Genomic DNA, 23424 nt, shown 5'->3' with positions numbered 1-23424 from the left:
TCTATCCTAACTAGTCCTAATTAAACCAAATCCTGCTCTCAAACAAGAGAGGTTAACCATCGCAAGCTACTATTTTATGGCGAACCTAGTCAGACCTGTCTTAATGGTTACCTGTCACGCTGGCCACGACAGAATGTGCTGCCAAACTATCCACAACATGTTGTACCATTGCAACGAGTAATGTCATCTGGACTCAGAGGCTCGGCAGAATTGATTTAATTTTTTAGTGGTCAGCTTTTAATTTACTGATGTAGGACAGAACATGTTTAGTGGTGTTTTAGAGAGTCTTTGCCCCTATGTGCGGGCGCCCATGCCTGAACCGTAGGGATATATCCTTAAAACATTGGCCACCTCCAACCCCAGCCACACTTCCCGATAGGTTCAATTATGGGGTGCTGAGTAACCATAAGAAAATCGTTAGTTTATAAGGAATACACACAAATGTAGGTCATGTAAGAGTGATAAGAACTACAGCAGTAGAATGTTTTGACTTTTTGTTGCATTTGTTGGTGGGGGGGTCTTTCTTTTTACGCACATCAACACATCTATGTTATTTGGTTCCCAACAAGCGGACGTGCATGAATGAAGTTACCTCTATTAGTAACTGGCAAAAATAATAACGGAAGCACATAAACAATGGACTAAGGACTGACAATCCATGTACTGCAAGATTCACGAATTGCGAATGAGACGTCTGAGATGGAAAGAGATTACATAAATAATGCATAACGCTTGTATGGAATCATACATTATTGTTAAAACTGAAATTCTAATATAGTCTAAGTTCAAAACAGAGTAAAATAATATGTAGCCAAGTTCTTCTCACCTCTTATAGTTGACCTACAGGCTTCAAACGACAACACCATTGAAACAAGGGCCACCAAACTGAAACATGGGACATAATCTTTTTTTTAAATTTCAGGCACTGGCACTATGCTATTTCCAGTTTCTGAGGATATTAGGGACAACAAAAATTCATCGCTATGAGATCAACATTACATGATTTATGTTGTTGTTTTGGGGTTTTAACGCCATTTTTATCAGCGCAAGATGGACCATACATGGCAGCCAGTATACCTAATGGAGGAATAACCCGGGAAAATCTCGGTAAGAGCCACCGATGCACAGGAAGCTACTGGCAAACTTTCTCACATACCCACATTGGCAGAGCCCGAGACTCGAACCCACACGGACAGATGTGAGATGGCAGTGATCGTCAAAAGCGAGCGTCCTAGACTACTCAGCCAACTGGACCCCTACATCAATTAAAGAGAGGTTCGTGATCAAACTCAATATGTGCTTGAAGTTCAGCCAAATAATTTTGGTTTGCATTACAGTATGGCATTAATTTATCAGCCAGGGACCTTGTCAATGATGCAAATCATTATTAGCATTTCGCAATGGCTGTCGTACTGTTATTTCAAGGCGCTCTAACTACTATTGTCTGAAGGGTTGATTTATCGAAAATTGACTACATAACAAATATACCTCCCCAGGTACCATTGTGTTTATTTACCTTGTGCATTGCGTAGTAAATACGTTGATTGGATAGTCTCCAGAACCAGGTAGTATCGATCTTTTATGTATTTATATACTGAAGGCTGACTTAAAATACCGTAGTTATCATTCGACGGTTGAAAGAGTAAAGTGTATCACCCAGAAAATAAAATGCGAGGAAAAGAGCTGACACGGGTAAGTTTGTACTGATCGTTCTTCTGTTGATACTGACAAGTAACCATTAGCAATTATATAAACACACACAGAAATAACCACGCACGCACACACGCTTGCACGCATACACACACATGCATTAGTTATCAAATGTATGCAACTTCTGCACTAACATTTGCCCCAATAAATATTCCGTAACTCTTTTACATGTTTTTTTTTTATTATTATTATTAGTAGTAGTAGTAGTAGTAGTAGTAGTAGTATGTATAGTTTGTGTTTTCCTTATTCAATTTTTCCAAAAGCACAATAATTTATTTCACGTTATGACTGCATACTAACCTTCACCGTCTACATATATATAGCTGAAAATAGTTCATTAAGTGTAAAATCAGTAACTGAATGGACACGGTACATGAACGCGACGTTAGATGCATACACCGACTGAACCTCTCGGCGATGACTTAAATTATTTGGAAATTTTAATGTAAATTATCCGACGACTAGCCCTTATGTTGAGTAAATGAGATTGATCTGAATGACGATGTTTAGCTTTCTAATGTGTAAATGACACCCAGGTGAACCTCGCCCTGAAATGAGCAAAGCAGGAAACAAGTACCTGGTTTACTGGAATCATCTTAGCCAGCGTATAGTCCCTACATTTCAACTCTGTTATTTTGGTTTTGGATCTTCATCATTCTAAACTGAATCCTTTTGTTTTTCTTAATTTTGTATTCCTTATTTAGAACAGTTTTGATCTTTGCTTCTATTTAAACCAAGGAACACGGAAAATTTCATTTTGCGTTTAAAACTCGACCGACTCTTACTGCATGACTTTGAACCGTATTGCAGTCTATAATTAATCAATACTTTGACTCTACATTTCGAGTCAATAACCGATTGTTACAGATAGAATTATCACTGGTTAATATGTCTTCATTAGCAAACTTCAAAGTTCCTGTGTATGTGTTTTTTTTCCTTTTTTTCTTTCTTTTTATTTTTAATTTTACTTAGCATATCACTTCGATTTAGGCAGCATGGGATTGCCGAATAGATACGAAAACTACTTACTTACGAAATCGAAGAGATTGAAAATGTGCAAGAACTATTCACCTCCGAAATTGAAGAAATTGACAAATGAAGCGCTCCATTGAGCAAAGGCAATTTTGCGTTTTACACAAACACATGCTAATGCATTTTTACTAAAACGTTTACTTATTTCAAAATTAAAATTAATGCATATATATTTTTAACTTTAGCAAGTTGTCGCAACGAAAAAATTAAAGTGGTCCAGTGTACTGTCCTATTTCTTAGACCCTTAATATGCATATGGTCAGTTGAACTGGTTGGTGTAGAGTTTGTATATATTGATTAGTTGGTCAGTTGAACTGGTTGGTGTAGAGTTTGTATATATTGATTAGTTGGTCAGTTGAACTGGTTGGTGTAGAGTTTGTATATATGCATTAGTTGGTCAGTTGAACTGGTTGGTGTAGAGTTTGTATATATTGATTAGTTGGTCAGTTGAACTGGTTGGTGTAGAGTTTGTATATACTGATTAGTTGGTCAGTTGAACTGGTTGGTGTAGAGTTTGTATATACTGATTAGTTGGTCAGTTGAACTGGTTGGTGTAGAGTTTGTATATATGTATTAGTTGGTCAGTTGAACTGGTTGGTGTAGAGTTTGTATATATTGATTAGTTGGTCAGTTGAACTGGTTGGTGTAGAGTTTGTATATACTGATTAGTTGGTCAGTTGAACTGGTTGGTGTAGAGTTTGTATATACTGATTAGTTGGTCAGTTGAACTGGTTGGTGTAGAGTTTGTATATATGTATTAGTTGGTCAGTTGAACTGGTTGGTGTAGAGTTTGTATATATTGATTAGTTAATCGCCAGCTACCATATGCAGAGTGCTTCAGTAATATGTTATGCTGACGGATATTAATTGATTTTCCAAAACTTGAACACCCTTTCTTTTCTAAAATGGACTATTTACATTTCCGTATAAATGTCCACAAGTTTGTCAGCCTTTTTTCTTCAAAAATGTGGGGGGGGGGGTTTAAGATCATTGCATTTGGGATCGATTCAAACCAATTGTGATGAACATATTTCAGCATTGATTCTGGTGCAGTGCAAATTTTAGAGCTAAAGCTGGTTAAAAACGATATACCCCTTAGTGAGGTCTCCTTCAGAATTTTTCCACTAATGTAACTCTGAACTTTGCATGACTTTAAGTCAATGGCATTTGTCTAATTATCAACCTACACTAGTATTCACCCGTATATATATATATATATATATATATATATATATATATATATATATATATATATATATATATATAGCTAGATAGATAGATAGATAGAGACAGACAGAGACAGAGACAGAAAGAGAACATGCATATTTTTCCTTATCGTTTGATATACGATACACGTATAGCTAATAGCTAACTTTAGAAAGCACAGAAAACCAACTTGACAAATGGACAACCTGTTATACACGTGCATGCTGATTATGCCATTAGAATGGGCAAGCCCTTTAAATACTGAAAGTTCTGCTTTTCTATCCATCAATACTAATTCAACACAATCTTTCTGGAATCTATTTTTAACAATATTTTATCGAGATAGCTACTCAGTTTAACTCGATATTATCAGTGACGTGCCACTTTTATCGCCTTCTTTGCACGGCAAACAAAAGACATCTTCTGGACTGTTTACATTACCATATTTGCAGCTTCCAGTCAAAACAAAAATAGATTTCTACTTGACATATAATTTCCGGGCTGTTTTGTTAACGAAAGTGTACAAATGCGAGACCCAGTAGGTAAAGTGTAAATGTATCATGTGCCATATTTAATGTAGTTTTACTGTTGGTTGTATCCAAAAAACGGAAAGACTTGTTCAGATGTTAACACCTTTCTGTATAAATATGAAGCATTCTATTCGATCGTTTATCAAGGGAGTAGATGGCTCTCTCAAGACGTTTCTTTAAATTTTAGCATGATTCTTTAAACAGTGGATAGATACAAAAAAAAAGAACCAATGACAAGTTAGGTAAGTTTACTGATGACGTTCATTGTCACTTTAATTAAATTGTAAGATTTCCTTTTTTTCTTCTTTTCTAAGTATAAATGTATAGAAATGATTTTTTTTTCTTTATTTGGTGCTCGTAAAGTAAGAATAAACAGCTGTCGTTTCTGCTCAATACCGTTAGATGGAATTGAAGTCGTCTTTCATTTATTATAATCTAGAAAATAATGTAAACGATTGCTTTCCGAAAGACAAAAATAAAGCACACGCATAACCAGGAATGCATTTGTATTAGACATATATGCAATCTTTTATCTTTGACGTCAGCAATATTTCCATATTTGTTTTCTACTTCTGTTTACCAATTCCGTGCGGCTTTTATTTGATCCCATATATTTCTTGTTGCTAATATTAGTATTCTACGTTAAGAAACTGACCGTTATAAACAGTGCTTGATGCATGCGATTGCTATCATTTCAAGCAAATTATAATCACGTGAATGGAGAAAAAATCAGACTGCATCGACATGGAGCCCTTTCGGATACAGGGCGGGTAAACTCCCAGAATATGTCTACAAAACACAGCCCCTTCCCCACATCAACACCATATCCACCCACGTGCAGGCTAAATTATAGGTTGCAGAAATCATCAACTTATATCAAAGAGACAAAACACAAAACTTGTAGGTCATGTCATAAAGTATACTGGATTTTTTTCGAATCAATTATAAATACACGACTGATTTTTGCTCGGAGATGCGATTTAATAGCAGGCGAATGTTGCTGTGGTTATCTTTCTTGGTGGCGATTGTGGTAGTGGTGTTGTTTTTGTTTCACGGTACATCGATAGAAGTAGTTTATTTGTTTCTGTACAATTGGACGTATATGACTCGAGATATTTGTATATGACTCGAGATATTTGTATATGACTCGAGATATTTGTATATGCACCTGGTCATAGTAATAGCAAAGGTATCCAAACTGTATAAACAGTTCATTTCGACTTCTATCTTGACTGACTCCTACCGAATGGTTCGCCTCGTATTGTAATATACAATCTTTAGTCAATATTTTGATTTAACCGTTTAAGGAAATAACGGAATGTCATTCATAGCAATATCACTGGCTAATAGACCTTCATTAGTAGCCTTGGCTGACGGATATTAATCGATTTTCCAAAACTAAATTTCCTGTCGTTTCCTTCCTAAATTGGGTAATTTTCAGCACCAAACTTAGACGCGACAAGTTTTCACCCGATGTGATATAGATCTTTGCATATGGCCTAGATTAAAACAAGTTTGTGCACATATTACAACACATATTACAGGTAGGTTTAGAACTCAAAACTGTCCAACACGAGGGAACAACTATGTGAGGTCTCTTGCAAGAATTATCCATTTTGGTAACTGTAACATTTGCATGCGTTTTAAACATAGGCATTTCTCCAACCTTCACCTTACCGTAGTATTCACCCAATTATATTCATCCTTCTATACTGGTCACACACACACACACACACACACACACACACACACACACACATACATACATACTTTTCGTTACACAGTTGATACATAACTCACTAATCACAAAATTAAGAACCGCTCCGGTGGCCTAGTGGTTAGAGCGTCCACTTCGGACGCGGGGAGGTCGTGGGTTCAAACCCCGGCCGAGTCATACAAAAGACTTTTAAAAAATGGTACAAACACTTGCCTCGCTATGCGCTCGGCATTAAGAGGTTAGTGTTAGGACTGGTCGGCCTGGTGTCAGGTTAATGTGACTTGGTGCGACATCGTAACGAAATGACTTAAAAATTGTTAAAACTACGTTAAAAATACAATTCACACACACAGACTCACAAAATTAAGAAAGAACATGGTTTGTATGATTCGTGTTGAAAACTAATTACAAAGAAGTTATTACTTGCAATCTAACTTTTGCTGGTTGGTGTTCGTGTTTATGTTGTTCTTGATGACACATCATTGATTACATAAATAACATTAGAAGGTGAACAGCTGACACAGATAAAAATCTGTACATCCGGATATGGCAAGGTGGGGGTGGGGGAGCAGAAGGAGAAAATAAAATAGGTCTTAAAATGAAATACGGGTTGTAGCAATACACATAAAGGCAAATATACTTCCTAAATGGAAAAAAGAAAATAGTTCGAAAGTGGTATCGCCACTGGCGATATCATTTATCTTCCGCTGGGATATTTCAATATCACACTATGAAATGTATAATTAATTTTTATATCAATAACCCCCGATGCATTTTAAGGTAACTTACTGCCTGCTTTAACACGAATGTCAGCCTGTTGAGTTCATCAACTATTAAAAACAAAGCAAAAGTAGAAACACCGTCTTCTAGATCCGTGTGTACAAATATCAAGAACAAACGTACTGAGGACAAATTTTGATTTTAGCCAAAACCCAATACGATCTATGCTTAATATTTTATCCGAACATATAACGAATGCAACTTTTATCGCCTTCTTTGCACGGCACAAAATGGAGACATTTTCTGCGCTTTTTACCTTTGCTGCTTTGTATGAGGAGTCGTAGCGGACAAAAGCTGGTCAAATGAGAAAGCTGCAGTTGAAATTTCGATGTAGTATGTCGAGAAATTCAATGTCACGTGTTGATCAAATCGCATGTCCTTAAAGTTCCATTTTCTAGATCGAGATTTTAGATTTTATATATTGAATTATACAGTGGTGGTTTAAAGTTCTATTTCCTATGTCGACGTTTTAAAGTGTATATTTTGAATTACACAGCGATGGTTGAAATTTCAATATGATATGTCGAGAATCTCTAATTCACAACCTGAATGTAACTGTTTGTGATGAAAGTTCCGTTCATAGGGCGAGTATTTAAATTTCATCTGTTGAATTCATAGCAACGAGAAACAGCCTCCTTATTTAAAAATAACGCGGTCCGTTCACCAGACCGACCTCTAGCGAAAAAATTAATAGTAATTCTCGACATGTGAATGGTAACGTTCAAATTGTAAATGAATGAAATGTAATTGTGCCTCATAATTCAATACACGAATGGTGTATCTTAATACTCGATATTATTTTGAATTGTTAAAGTGGACAGTGCGTAATGTTACTTTTAACACCAACACATCATTTCACCATATAAAAATTGCAATTCTGACAAGCACAATCAAATGTCCAACCACCGTTTTGTTATTCAACAAATACAATCTAAAATCTCACCATAAGAAATGGAACGTTCAGCACAATCAATGTGATTCAACATGTTAAACTGAAACTCTCGACATATGACAATAAAATTTCAACAACAGCCGTATAATTCAGAAGATACAGTCTAAAACCTCGACACTGAACATCGAAATTTCAACCAGCGTTGTGTAATTCAACAAATGAAATCTAAATACTCAACATATCAAATAGGACTTTCATCATACACTCTTTGAACCTTTACGTAAATTAGGAATTCTCGACGTATGACATTGAAATTTCAACCACCGCCGTGCGATTCAAACGACACAATCTAAAACCTCGACGACGAAAATATAAGTTTCAACCAGTACTGTTTAATTCAATAGATACAATCTAAAATCTCGACCTAGAAAATTGAACTTTAAGGACAAAAATTTTTGATACAGCACGTGAAATTAGAATTCTGAACATATGACATTAAAATTTCGACGGCAATGTTCTGATTTTGCCAGCTTTTGTCCGCTACGGCGCCTCATAGCTTTTCGTAGTAACAGATATCCGTCATAACATAATAGCTCTGTACATGACGTATCATTCCTGGTCTGTTTTGTTATCGTCAGTGTACAACTCATAGATTCAATAGTGCTAATGTATTTCACTTAATATGTGCCGTCTTTAATGTAGCTTTGCTGTTGAATGGATCCAACAAAAGGAAACACTTGTTTCAAAAGCTATATCGTTTCTATGTAAATATAATGCTTTCTATTCACTCATTCTTGAAGCGAGATGGCCGTCTGAAAACGTTTCTTTTATTTTTCGCATGATTCAGTAAAAAGTAGAGAGGTACAAAAATAGAACCAATATTTATTTACTTATAAGGTTTCATTATTATCTAAATTAAATCGTTGGACCTCACTTTGTATTCTGCTTTGAGTCAAAATGTCTAGAATCATTTCTTCTTTATTTGTTGCTAATAACGTCGGAATTGTTAGCTGACTTTTCTGCTTACTGCCCATTATATAGAATTAAAGTCTTCTATCTTTCGTTTATTATGACCTCAGTGGCATATTAAGGGTAAATGGCGCCTATGGCAAAGATGATGGCCCAAATGGGTTTTGTTACCCTAAAAGCTCTGGCGCCTGCCCCCCCCCCCCCCCCCCGTTAGTACGCTACTGTATGACCTGTGGACTGGACATAAAAAAGGGAAAAGAAATATTTCAATCCGTTTTAAACGTCTTTGTGCCTGTAGACTACATAAAACAGCAAAAGGATTTCTGATTGTGTCCAGATATACTATCAACAATAGATTTACGTGACTACTGTCTCCTGATCTACCGCTCCGGTGGCCTAGTGGTTATAGCATCAACCTCGGATGCGGGAGGTAGTGGGTTCGATCCCCGGCCGAGTCATACCAAAGACTCACAAAAATGGTACTAACAGTTGCCTCGCTTGGCGCTCAGCATTAAGAGGTTAGTGTTAGGACTGGTCGGCCTGGTGTCAGGATAATGTGACCGGGCCGGACATCATGCTACATGTCTGCGGCACGATGCCTCAGTGATAGATATCACTATAAACTGCTACATTGCAGAAATCGGAGCGATATGACTGAAAAATTGTTAAAGCTACGTTAAAAATCCCAATCACATCACATCGCATCACATCACTGTCTCCTGAATTTCTTATTATTTTGGGTTTACTGTATACAGCTGCTATAATTCCTAGTCTTTAGAAGAAATTATACAATTTCTGCCAAATTGGTAATTTCATGGCAATCAACAGTAATGTATAACCCCAGCAAATCTAAAGCCCATTATATCATTATAAGCAATGTTTGATTCTTGTCAAATTCGCCATCTTTAAAGGTCACACGTTTCAGAACTATATTTATTAACGTTAGGATATCTTTGGATGCCTTGCATACACAGCGACTAGTGCCCTTAAAACGTAAATTAAATAACCGAATGACTCCAAATGGTGTTTTATCCCATTTTATTGACTCTAAATAAATTTCAAACAGTATCAAAGATGCGTTGTTTATCAAGTGACGTCATTTTCGTTTAGGTATTTGCTATTTCCTTATTGGAAATGTCTTCATAGCAGGTGTACTGACAGTTCTGTTTCGCAAGGAAAGGTTGACAAAATAAATATCAGACGCACTGTTATTTCTTTTCACCAAGTGAAATAAATTATATTTAAATAGGATATACTTTGTGTGTGCAGAGAACACTTTTTATGTTGGTACCATTGAAATCTGTGTCTAAATAGAGTCGTCAGGAATTACGGTGTCCGAAGAAAGTTTGCCGCTGTTTATTCATTGAGTATATGAAAACGATAAATACTTGAATTTTGTATAGAAAAGAAACATTGGGTTGGACTAATAAAAGGATGTCGCGGTGTTGTAATTATTAGCATGCCAGGTTTGCGACTGAATCGATGCGGGTTTGAATCCTACCATCGGATCAACCTGGATCGGCTACCATGGTTTCACCGAGAAGAGATATGGACCAAAATTGCGCAGTATTCAGGCTTTATGTCGATGTCTATAGAGAGTTGGGCTTTTACACTGGAAAGTGTGTGTTTTCGACCAGTTGGAGTTATATTTCAATTTTCATTCAAATTATTTGGATTCTAAAAGATAATTCTTTTTCCTGGAAATATTTGAGTGCTCATACAAAATTCTTGGACGAAGACATTTCTCTAACTTTTATTCGGAATTCAAACACCGGAATATTATTTTATGTGGTTCATAAAGAAATGTAAACACATCAATGCTATACTGACTAGAGTATACGTCATCACCTTCCATCATGGATTCTTCGTCGAGACTCAAACTTGAATTCATTAGAACATTTCAATACTAGGACTTCTAAAATGTAATTCGCGGATTATTCTTGGATTAGATTCTTATTTATTTACTCTTTACAGTGTTTTCCTCATGGAAATAAATTATGTGTTAAATTTTTCAAAGCTTATTGTTTTCACTCTTTCTTTTGCTACTGTTTATTCGAGCCTAAACACAGTAACAACCCTGGAGACGACTGATCATTGTATGAAACATTCGATTTGCGAAACGTTTAGAATATTTATCCTAAATAAAAGTTTGAATGATCAGAATGGTATATAAATTACTGCGTCTCCCACGTTCATATGCGAATATCACGATCATTCCTTGCTTCTCTGAAAGTTTCCTTTGTGACTCAGTGAACTCGTCCACATCGTTAACTTGATCATCTCTGCATTCAAATGGACTAAAACAGCTTGTTCAGTCCATCCGCAAACAAATCTAATAAATCAAAACCTAAAGCGGCTACTACATGAGCGTACATAGTTTCTTACAAAATATTTCATAATATGTACACGGTCCTCTTTTTAGACACGCGTGTATTGTGAAGCAAAGTGTGTACCGGATATACTCGTTTATAAATAGAGCCAAACTGCACACATCAAAGATCCTGGTCTGCCGTAGCATAATGCGCCAGCAGATTAGGATCTTGTTTGTTCTACTGATTACTCCTAACAACTGCACAGACCCAGATCTGCCGGCGCTTAATGCGCCGGCAGATCTGGGTCTGTACAGTTTGTAATTGGATCGCCTTATAAGGGAGTCACACGCTAATCGATTTTTAGGCTTCATGACTTCATGAATTCTGAAAAACATAAGTTAAATTATTATAACAACAAATAATTATTTTTAAAAACAATAGTGAATTTCAAGCAATAAATAACAAAACCATTCTTCAACAACTGGTTACAAATATCGTCCAAGTACACAGGTAGGATGCACGAGCAGAAAAGTATTTCAATTTTGGTGTTGTAAATTAATAACAGCTACTTGTCTGCGTCGCGTAATAAGATTTTAACCATTGTTAGTGCTGATACAACGGCCATGTGAGACAAACTGGCTATTATTTACAAATAAACATCATGTGAGACAAACTGGCAATTATTTACAAATAAACATCATGTGAGACAAACTGGCAATTATTTACAAATAAACATCAAAGATCGTATATGACATGCGGTAAACCCTTCTTGCTCATTGCTTCGTGCGACAATTTTTTAAATATCTTTTGAAGTTTATCGACTAGTACGTATTAATAGAGACTTTAAACTATACAGACCTCGTTCTGCCATAATTTCATGATGCAGACTGTAGACGCTTCTTATTGTCTCAACGTAGTTGTGACCTGACTACTTGTGATCAAACCCATAACCGTAACAGGTGTCAATCTATTGCTTCATATTCAGATCTTCTTTTGAAAAGTTGCTAAAAAAAATTATATGTGTCGATGTACGTTTTAAACAGTTAACTCTATATACGGTCACTGTATTTCCTTCTTTCTATTTATGACTCAAATCAGGTCTGAAACATGAACTGCAGCAGTGGTGTCCTCGTGGATGTCAATTCAATCGCCATCCGTCTCGTTACGGTAAGATTAAATTTCAGTGACACTAATATACCCGTTAATGTATGAGGAGCCGTAGCGGACAAAAGCTGGTCCAAAGAGAAAGTTGCAGTTGAAATTTCGATGTCGTATGTCGAGAAATCCAATATCACGTGTTGGATCAACCTGCATGTCCTTAAAGTTTCATTTTCTAGATCGAGATTTTAGATTTTATATGTTGAATTATACAGTGGTGGTTTAAAGTTCTATTTCCTATGTCGACATTTGACAGTGTATATTTTGAATTACACAGCGGTGGTTGAAATTTCAATATCATATGTCGAGAATCCCTAATTCAAACGTTGTATATAACTGTTTGTTATAAAATTTCCATTTCATATGGGAAGTATTTAGATTTCATCTGTTGAATTTCAAAGCAACGAGAAGCAGCCTCCTTGTTTAAAATAACGCAGTCCGTTCAAGAGAACGACCTCTAGCGCAGAAACTCATATTAGTTCTCGACCTGTGAATGGTAACTTTCAGACAGTAAATGCATAAAATATAATGGCGCCTCATAATTAAATACACGAATGATGAATCTTGATACTCGATATTATTGTGAATTGTTAAAGTGGACATTGTGTAATGTTACTTTTAAAACCAACACATCATTTCACCATATAAATATAACAATTTTGACAAGCACAAAAAAAAATGTTCAACCACCGCTGTGTAATTCAACAGATACAATCTGAAAACTCAACATACGAAATGGAACTTTCAGGATAACCAATGTGATTCAACATGTTAAATTGAAACTCTCAACGTAGTACATGAAAATTTCAACAACCGCCACGTAGTTCATAAGATACAGTTTAAAAACTCCACATTGGAATTCGAATTTTCAACCAGCGCAGTGTAATTCAACAGATGAAATCTAATTACTCAACATATGAAATGGAATTTTCAACACAAACTCTTTGAACCAATACGTAAATTAAGAATTCTCGACGTATGGCAATGAGTATTGATGTCAACCACCGCCGTGCGATTCAAACGACACAATCTAAAACCTCGACAAAGAAAATGGAACTTTAAGGACAAGCATTTTTGATACAACACGTGAAATTGGAATTCTAAGCATATACCGTTAAACTTTCAACGGCAACGTTCTGATTGGACCAGCTTTTGTCCGATACGGCGCCTGATATTAATCCTGCAGGTCGTCTATGCGTACTATGGGCATTTTGGTTCCATGTTTCAGAACATTAAGCCAATGAACACAGCCTTATGAAACAGAGAGCAGTCTAGAAATCTCATTGTACATTCAAGCAATCTGAAGAGAGGCAAGAGTGATAGGTGAGTTCCATTTTCCGATACTTGTACATATTACAACAGGTACTGGAACTAACATCGTGTCAGAAAGTTCCCTTCGATAATAATTTGATTGCTTTTATAGATTTCATTTATAAAGATCACTTTCTCATGAGTGTGTGCCGAATCAACCAAGCAATAGATCGTGTACACACTAACTCAAGTAAAAACTTTCAGAACCGACTATTTAAATAATGGGTGTCATTTTTTAGAATTTGATCACACGTACCTTTAATTGGCGATTTTCATTTCATTTTAACCCTCGTACATCTGTGTTCGCTTGGAAGGTTATTATTTACACGCCTCGAAAATTACAATGCTAAATTACGTAGACATATTTGGATGAGGTCAACCTAAAGGCGTGATCCAGTGCAAACCAGACTAAATGAAGCGCACTTTGACGTCACAGTGAAAGCAGCGTGCGTTGAAAACAGATTCGTAGTATCCAGTTATGTACTACGATAGACCCGACGTCCTCTCTTCTTGAATCAATTTAGAACCTGGCCACCATTGTAAAAGTCCATAGCGATAAAAACAAAATTCGTCTGGAAGCTTTTTGATGACATTTAAGGTGCACATCATTCAACAACGAGGGCTGAAAATACTTTAGTAAAACTATTTTAGTATTACATTTTAGAAAAATAATTGATATAACTTTCCCTAACTCAAAATGCCACGCACTGTCTGATAGGCTACTAAAAGTTGACTGACAATTGCAAAGGTCATCCGAACATAAACCTTAATTCCTGTCTGTCAGATCTCTGTTATGTCGGAGATCACCAGTTTAATCCGACTGACTTGTGGTTTTAAATCGTCATGCTTTTGTAAAAATCAATGCAGCTCTTTATAAATGATCATTACGTTATGACGCAATCGATATGATCTCACTTTTGACCACTGACTATAGTTTTTTGGGCTAAAATAGCTGCAGACAGGCCGAGGACAGATAATGTTACTTTTGACATACTTGTATCGTAGCCCTATGCACTCTGGGATACAATCTGCCGTAAATCGGCTCGCGGAGGCTTTATATTACGGCAAACCTATGTTATGTCAATAATTGTGTTTTAGTGAAAAGATTCGCTCATCAACTAACAGTTTTCTTTGTGTATTTTGTTAGAGGAGTCTATGATCTTCAACCTGTAAACATTTCACAAATTTTAATTATTCGTTCAGCTTTTAATGTATCAGCAATTAGGAATATATTAGTTTTTCCCATTTTCGTTTGTTTTGGCCCTTACGTGTGAATAACTATGCAACTACTTGTAGCGCAAGAAAGCGCACATCAACCAACACATTATCTGTATTATTTTTGGACTGTTTGGCCTCTTCGCTTTGTAAAACAATATCCATGTGACAAGCAGTGATCCTGAAGAAAAAAAAACAGTGTGCATCCTGATATGAAGAAAGATGAAATCGGAAATTTGAATTAGCTTCCTCAATAAACGGAAGTAACCGTACTAGCATGAAAAAATTCGTTCAAACATGAATCATTTATCAAGAAAAGTGCAGTGTCGAAGAGAAGCAATCTAGACAATGGGTCAAATGACACTGAATGAACAAGATTGGGTAAATCAGAATGAAGAGCAGGAAAGTAGTTTTACATTACACTGTTCTCAAAATTTTAGTCCGGCCGTTTTCCTAACTTTGTTCAGTATCATATATTTAGTGTATAAAATAAAATGAAGAAAAAAACATGCAACTTTTGATGTGTGTGTGTGTGTGTGTGTGTGTGTGTGTGTGTGCGTGTGTGTTTGTGTGTGTGTGTGTGTGTGAGAGAGAGAGAGAGAGAGAGATTTGGATTTTGAACGTAGCTCCAGCAATTTTTCAGTCATACCTCTACGATCTCTGCAGTGTGGCAGTTTATAGTACTGGCACTTGGGCATCATGCCGCAGAGATGTAGCATCATGTCCCATCCAGTCACAATATCCTGACACCAGGGCAACCAGTCCTAACACTAGCATCTTATTACCATGCGCAAAGCTACTTAGCTGCAAGTGCCATTTTTATAAGTCTTCGGTATGATTCGGCCAGGGTTCTAACTCCCGACCTCCCACATCCAAGGCGGGCGCTCTAACCACTTAGGCCAACGGAGCGGTCTTCATAAAGTGTCCTTTCCCGCGTGTGACCATACTAGCCTTTTTTATTTTTCTAAATTTGTTCAGTATCACAAATTTGGCGTATAAAATAAAATGAAAAAGAAACCAGCGGACTTTTGACGATGTATTTATTGCTCACAGTTTACATAGTAGGATTCATATAAGCTCGTTCAGAATACATTCCTTTGGTATACATTGAGTCCCATGGCTACATAATTTGTTTGCCATTATTTAAATAACTGGCTTAAGTATGTAACAATTAGTCCTTCAAAGAAATATCAGATTTACAAGAGCGCGGACCAAAAATAAAAGATTTGACTGTTATCGTCAGTCTGTGAATATAATAGTTAGGACAATCGATCACGTTTATAGGTAAATTCTTTCCATCCAAAATGCACTCTCCATTAGCAGAACTAAAACCTACATTGTGTAGTTATAGATCTTAAGAAGGGATAATATCTATAACGACGCCCGATTTGAAAGTTAACAATAGTTCAAAAACAGGTAACGGTTTGATTCTTCACTTGGGCTCCCTGCGGGAAACAAGAACCTCTCTCTTCATGTACATACCTGTATGCCAACCAACCAATAAACATACATATATAGATACATGCATAGATACATACATAGATACATACATTCATGCATACATGCATACATACATGCATACATACATACATACGTACGTACGTACATACATACACACATTCATGCCTACATACATACATACATACATACATACATACATACATACATACATACATACATACAGTAAATATTAGTTATATTCATCTAGTGAAATTAAGCGAGTTTTATCAGGTAACCATAAGTGTGTAAATTAATAACCTTGCCCAAGCCCGTCATAAGTGTGTAAATTAATACCCTTGACCAAGCCGTCACCTTGACTGAGCACAATTAAACTTCTTACAATGCAGGTTAAGTCTTGACAAGCAAGTAGTGACGAAAACGTATACACTCACAAATTGTCAGACGTACATCGGCATTTGCAAGCCATTATTAATCAGAGAAAAAGAAAAAAGATACTGTAAATCAAGCTTACATTCTTGTATTATTCGGGATGAATATTGGCTGATCTATTTGATGTTAAACGAAAGCTTAAAGGCGCTCACATTTTCATAGTGGTGAATTTTATACGGGTACATGCTAACAACCGTTAATCATTCCAATAAAATGAAGGGCGTCTGTGGTTTCCTACTGAACCAGCAATGAGGGCATAACATAATAATAATAGAACATGTGTAAATGTTGACAAAAACAGTTGTATGTATTAACTCTCCCGCTTTGGTGACACGCCCAAGATATACGTGTAGAACCATTATAACAAGGCCCTTTGTTAAAGGTAAGTTCTTTGAGTTAACTTTTCCTCGTATGGCCTTCAGATGCATTTTTTCCTATATCTAATTGTTAAATACTTCCTATGAGTATTTGTTTTTAATTTTGTCCTTTGGTGACACATTGAAGTGAAGGAAAACGATAAATGTTTTATTGTCCTGAAAGGTTCAATCACTGAATACAAATTTGTAACAATAAGGAAGACTTGAAGTAAATGCTCAACTTTTATGTTTCTTATACAACGTGATTGTCAAAACTATGCAGCATTCATATTCTAGTTTATATCCTTTATCATATGCCCCTTTTCAACAAGACAATATCATTTACTAGTTTCTGTTCATATATTCTCTCTCTCTCTCTCTCTCTCTCTCTCTCTCTCTCTCTCTATATATATATATATATATATATATATATATATATATATATATATATATATATATATATATATATATATATATATATATATATATATATATTGTACTCATAAGATGTATATAGAACAGGTTATATATTTAAGATTCACCAGAATGTATCCTTGAAGCAAATCCATCGATTAGATCAATGAAGCAGGTTAACGTTTTGCATACAAATATACTTGACTTTAAAATATTCATGCCATAAATCGAGGCTAAAGAAATTTGTCCCGTTATGATTGCATTAAGTGGCGTAAATGCTAGTGGGTGAAAGGATTTATTGACTCCGGTGGCATGATACTATACATATCATAATACAGAAGTCCCAACACTATACATAACATATAAAAGAGTCCCAACACAATACATATTGCTACACGCATCACCAAACAATTTTCAAAGAAGCAATGTCAGATATTATAGACAAACAATCAAACTGAGTTACTTACTATGACGGCCTTTTCTTTCTTGTACATTTGGGACCATGCAGAAGCTGTATGTAAACACTTAAATTAATTATAATAAAGGCAAAAATGTGTCTCTTCTTGCATATTTTTGACATAAATAAAATATGATAGCAAAATCATATCTATGTGTTGTAAGTTTAGTTTTAGTTTCCGAACGTTTAGTTAGGAAATACTGTGTTAAAGAAAATATAAAAGTTGAACAGAAAAAAAAAAAAAAAAATATATATATATATATATATATATATATATATATATATATATATATATATATATATATATATATATATATATATATATATAATAAAACATTGTATGGAATATCTATCAAAAGACAAACACACACTTACCTTTTTAAAATGGGAATAAAGATATACAAACAATTTATTAAAAAGAAACAAAACACATTATTCTATCTCAACTGACATTAAAATTTTTAAAAAATCGTCTAACAATTTTAGCCATATGATTTGTATACTTAATGAAAAGAAAAACAATTATTAAACCGTCAAATATGTCATGCTTTTAAAGTTTGGCAAAACTATGCGCGTTAAAATCGCGTGTGGTTGTGGAGCAGGGTATATGAATGAAACACGCTTCATTAAAATCGCGTGTGGTTGTGGAGCAGGGTATATGAATGAAACACGCTTCATTAAAATCGCGTGTGGTTGTGGAGCAGGGTATATGAATGAAACACGCTTCATTAAAATCGCGTGTGGTTGTGGAGCAGGGTATATGAATCAAACACGCTTCATTAAAATCGCGTGTGGTTGTGGAGCAGGGTATATGAATCAAACACGCTTCATTAAAATCGCGTGTGGTTGTGGAGCAGGGTATATGAATCAAACACGCTTCATGCGAAAATTCGAACAGTCTTCACTTAATAAAGAGCTGTCTGATTTGGCCATCTTCATGAAGAAAAAAAAAATAATCAGAACTTTCGTTTACCTTTAACATCGCTTAGTCGGCTGAATAATGTAAAATCGTTTCACATGTATGGCAGTCTTAAACCAACGAAGTTTCCTTGATCAAGACACGCAATTTAGCAATGATTTACAAAATGCAAATATAAGTTATGTGAATGGGAACTCGAGTGCCGGTACATGCACATGAACGATGCCACTTTTCATCATAATGCACAGGTAACACTTCGCATGGACCACAACTAGCCATGGCACATTTATGATTCGTAATTTTCCCACATGTCCAGTTTGCATACCATTTTCAAGACAATGCATATGTTCAGAAATCGTGAGAATTGCTTTATATTTTCTTTAGTTTCAATATGAAATTAGATATATTTTTCTTGACATTATATGACTTGCTCATATTGCAAGCATTAATTTATACCCTTTGGATCGTGATAACACACATTACTCGCAATAAAATGCGCTAATTATCACAACGCATATATATACATAATGACTCATTTCCAGTTTCAAGTTCATAAATTCCATGCATGTGGGCCAGATTCCTCAAGGAATTTTTACAAGGTGATCATACTTTTCAGGTGAAAAAACTGGTAGCAGGACTGAAAATATAAATCAAATGAATCATTTTGTTAGAAATTGAGTACAAATATACAAACCAGGCAACGTTGACCATATTTGTCCAACATTTTTCGCCCTCTAGGACTAATTATTATAACTTTGTTTTCGCATGTTTTAGTTGCATGATGCGAGCATAAGTTACTTTTTGCTGAAGAAAATGGGAAGCCATTTGTGGCAGGAAGTGGAGAACACACAGCTCCTCCGACCGGAAGACTTGGCGCAAGAACGACAATGGGAAGAACAAGCTCAACTCCGAAGAAACGAACTGCTACAACAAAAACGACAATTTGAGGAGAAACGGTTAGTATCAGACTCGATGTTGAGTAGTGGGCGTCAGAGGCACCAAATGAGTTTTTCTTGTTAAAATAAAAAATTACTCGAAGCCCCATTGTTTTTTTTTCTGTCCCTACCAACATCCATCCCATGCAAATGTATTGATGATGGTGCCGAAAATAATTTCATGAAATACAATTTTGGGACTATTTCAAAGAAAGTAAAAACGTTCACGTTTCATCCGTAAATGCAAATTACTTGAAATCACTTTAATTTATCTTTTTAAGCCTAATTATTATTTCAATTACAACTTTCATAACACGACTACTTTACGAACAAAATATGGCAATGTGGAGATATAAACAAGCCAACTTCTATGATCTGGGCCGTTAAACTTCAAGGGTTCATTTATTTAGCCGTATCAAGAGATACTCTAGCTTTATACGATGATAATCCAGGGTGACTTAAAATATTAATAAAGGTACATTAGACCGACCCAAGTATGCACAAACACTAAGTATACGTCTGTGGAGGGTATGTACCACTTACTGCACTGTCATCGCTTATTCCTAAGTGCAGTATATTTTGTGGGTACAGAGGGTAGCATCAAAACGTAATGCATATTTTGAACCCGAAACGTACAAAAATAACAAACAGAATTTAGATCAATAATAGTATTGTACTCTGGTGCAGACCCTCTTGTCTTCTTTATTTTACTCGTAGATAGTAATGTATGCGTTGCAGATTCTAGGTTAAGTGGGCCACTGTTAGTGTCGACGGCACGCACTGGTCCTTATTATATCAATTACAGTTACCTACAAGGGATATGTCAATGGATTTAAGACAAGCAGAAACAGTATTAAGTAAATTGTACGAACACATTCATTTGTTTACATAATGAGATAGGGAAACTTATAGTACACCTTACAAATGATACGCCTTTCCACGACTAGACTGGCGATTTGTGTTATTTCCACATGAAGATTTTTGCATCCTATGATTTTTAATTTCAGAATCACTGATCTTGAAGTATAATAGATCATATTTAAACGTGTTCATAGACATAGGAGATTATTTGTTGTAGATATCAGAACTCACCAACTCTCTGATAATTACCAGTGCGAGAGTTGTAGATACCAGAACTCACCAACTATGAATATTCCCAACGCGAGACGCGAGTGTTGTAGATATCAGAACTCACCAACTCTGATTATTCCCAATGCGAGTGTTTCAGATATCACAACTCACCAACTCTCTGATAATTACTAGCGCAAGTGTTGTAGATATAAAAACTCACAAACTCTCGGATTATCCGTAACGCGAGTTTCATCGATGCTGAGCATTAACATTACTTTCGCGCTCTTCTGTGTAAACATCCGTTTTTTGTTTGTTTGGCGTCTTACCAAAAATACACTATATTAACAGTGACGTAAAGATTGATTTTAATTTTAAAAGAATATTCCCATTAAAGTCTCATTTCAATTACAGCTATATAATGTGTAAATAGATATTTATATCCGTCTGAAAAATCATGCAAAATATTAGATTTCTTTATTCCTGAGTTTGGAAAATATATAGACACAAACCCCGACTCCCGGACTGAGAGAACCGAATTATGGGGGTTATAGTTTTTTATATAAAAAAAAACCTTCTCCGGAATGTTAGTATGGAGGTTCTTGTCTTCCTTCGAGAAGTATATTACAATCACAATTCTGTGTGTGTGTGTGTGTGTGTGTGTGTGTGTGTGTGATTCTGTGTGTATGGGTCATGGTGAGTGGGTGGGTGGGTGGAATTTTAATGTAACTTTGACAATATTAGTTATATCGCTACGATGTCTGCAGCGTGGCAGTTTATAGTGATGTCTAGCACTATGGCACCATGCCGCATACATGTAACATGATGTCCCACCCAGTCACTTTATCCTGACCCCAGGCCAACCAGTCCCAACACTAACCTCTTAATGCTGAGCACCAAGTGAGGCAGCTGTTAGTACCATTTTTTAAAGTCTTTGGCATGACTCGGCCGGGGTTCGAACCTGCGAACTCCCGCATCCGAGTCTGATTCTCTAACCACTAGGCCACCGGAGCGGTGTAAGTCCGAATATAAGGTATATATTTTCCATATCCTAATGTTGCAGGAAGTGCAAGTTAATATGCAAATTTCGCCAGACGGACGGACTAACAGGTACGAAAACGGTGTTTTTCCGCCTCTAACTCAAAATAGTGGTTAGTGCAGAGCTTGAGAGAATTATGATTTATTTATTCCAATATTTATATTTTCACAAGTTGATTCTTTTTACATCTGATCCTTTTCTGTTCACAGAAAAATAAATCAAAATAAATTTGCGGAGATAATAATGCGGTGGCGTAACTTGGAAAACAGAAGAATAAGAAAATCGGAGGAATACATGGAACGAATGATGACTTCACTGAGTTTAAATGGTGAGAGGACATTAGTGACTCCACATGTGTCAGAAGAAAATATCACATGAAGTTAGTGTTCTGTAGAACACAGAAGTGATCCAAAAGAAAATTATTCACAGGGAAATATGGAGAAATTTCAGACAATTTGATGGTTTGTTTGAAAGGATTAATATGATCGAAAGATATGTCCTTTAAATCCTATCGTATTTTAAACTGAATTTGAATATCGATTTTTCTCAGACATTTAACTACACTACGATACTCAGGTAACATTTATTACAAATATGATTACCTGTGCAAAGAACGTGTTCGATTACACTGGCGCAGCATTGACAGAAGTTTATAAACGTAACGAAGGCAATACAAGATGCATGGATATTTGCCTGTTATCTTCCTTGCCCAAAAAATAACATGTTTGTTATTAGTTTACTTTTTCCAAACGATAAATTTGTAAATTGAGCAAACTGCATGGTAGCGGATTAATATCCCAAATCATAACCCTTTGATGTAAACAAAGAAACGGCTATGGATTACGTGTGAATTTCAAATGGCTTCAAACATTCAGTATAGGTACACGTTGTCATTTTACTTGCCATGCAAAACTTCATGATATCACTCAACTCCATTCGTATGTTAACGATCGAGCAACAAAACCGACTGGTCAGTATTGTAGATTCATTTAATATACGGTGCAAAAATAAACAAATAAGTAAGGATAGTCAGAAGACGTGTTAATGCAGACGGAAGAGACTACTTGCTAAAATATTCGTTCTATACTCTGTATTTTTCCAGGACATGTGATATATATATATATATATATATATATATATATATATATATATATATATATATATATATATATATATATATATATATATATATATATATATGTGTGTGTGTGTGTGTGTGTGTGTGTGTGTGTGTGTGTATGTCTGTCTGTCTGTCTGTCTGTGTGTGTGTGTGTGTGTGTGTGTGTCCTAATGTTTCCTGACTCATTAAGGAAATGATGACATCCAATTAAGAGAATTTAACATTCCATGTTCCTATTTTCAATAATGGATATAAATTCCTGAAACATTTCAAGACAAAAATGCAACTTTTTATTATTTCTATATATTATATATATTTTATTTAATTAAAAACAGTACTATTAAATATTTTTTTATGTTTTGAAATACACAGTTGTTAATTTAAGTGCAGTTTG

At 35.5% G+C, this 23424-nt stretch overlaps 1 protein-coding gene across 6 annotated transcripts; it reads left to right on the top strand.

Moving 5' to 3' along the window:
* The first annotated feature begins 1554 nt into the window (after positions 1-1554).
* Positions 1555-23375, top strand: LOC149784894 (uncharacterized). 6 transcript variants are annotated; one of them, XM_089978477.1, is made up of 5 exons: positions 1625-1692; positions 12247-12315; positions 13535-13629; positions 19643-19824; positions 22120-23375. In XM_089978477.1, the coding sequence occupies exons 4-5, from the start codon at positions 19682-19684 to the stop codon at positions 22286-22288; spliced, it is 312 nt and encodes a 103-aa protein (XP_089834603.1). In that variant the 5' UTR covers positions 1625-1692; positions 12247-12315; positions 13535-13629; positions 19643-19681; the 3' UTR covers positions 22289-23375. The 6 variants fall into 6 exon arrangements, with proteins under 6 accessions (XP_089834601.1, XP_089834605.1, XP_089834602.1 ...); XM_089978475.1 differs by lacking the exon at positions 13535-13629 and having other exon boundaries at positions 1555-1692; XM_089978479.1 differs by lacking the exon at positions 12247-12315 and having other exon boundaries at positions 1571-1692.
* The last annotated feature ends 49 nt before the right edge of the window (positions 23376-23424 follow it).

Source organism: Sinohyriopsis cumingii, chromosome 13 (genome assembly GCF_028554795.1).
Source record: "Sinohyriopsis cumingii isolate HCF-2022 chromosome 13, ASM2855479v2, whole genome shotgun sequence".
NCBI lineage: Eukaryota > Metazoa > Mollusca > Bivalvia > Unionida > Unionidae > Sinohyriopsis > Sinohyriopsis cumingii.
The sequence above is the reverse complement of the archived record's forward strand: the minus strand, read 5'-3'. Positions and strand labels throughout refer to the sequence as shown.

Excerpts from the sequence above, each read along its gene's own strand:
- LOC149784894 (XM_089978475.1), top strand. The coding sequence starts at position 12,256 with ATGAACTGCAGCAGTGGTGTCCTCGTGGATGTCAATTCAATCGCCATC. Across the intron at positions 12,316-19,642 it reads TCGCCATCCGTCTCGTTACG|TTGCATGATGCGAGCATAAG; the intron begins GTAAGATTAAAT and ends CGCATGTTTTAG. Across the intron at positions 19,825-22,119 it reads CGACAATTTGAGGAGAAACG|AAAAATAAATCAAAATAAAT; the intron begins GTTAGTATCAGA and ends TTCTGTTCACAG.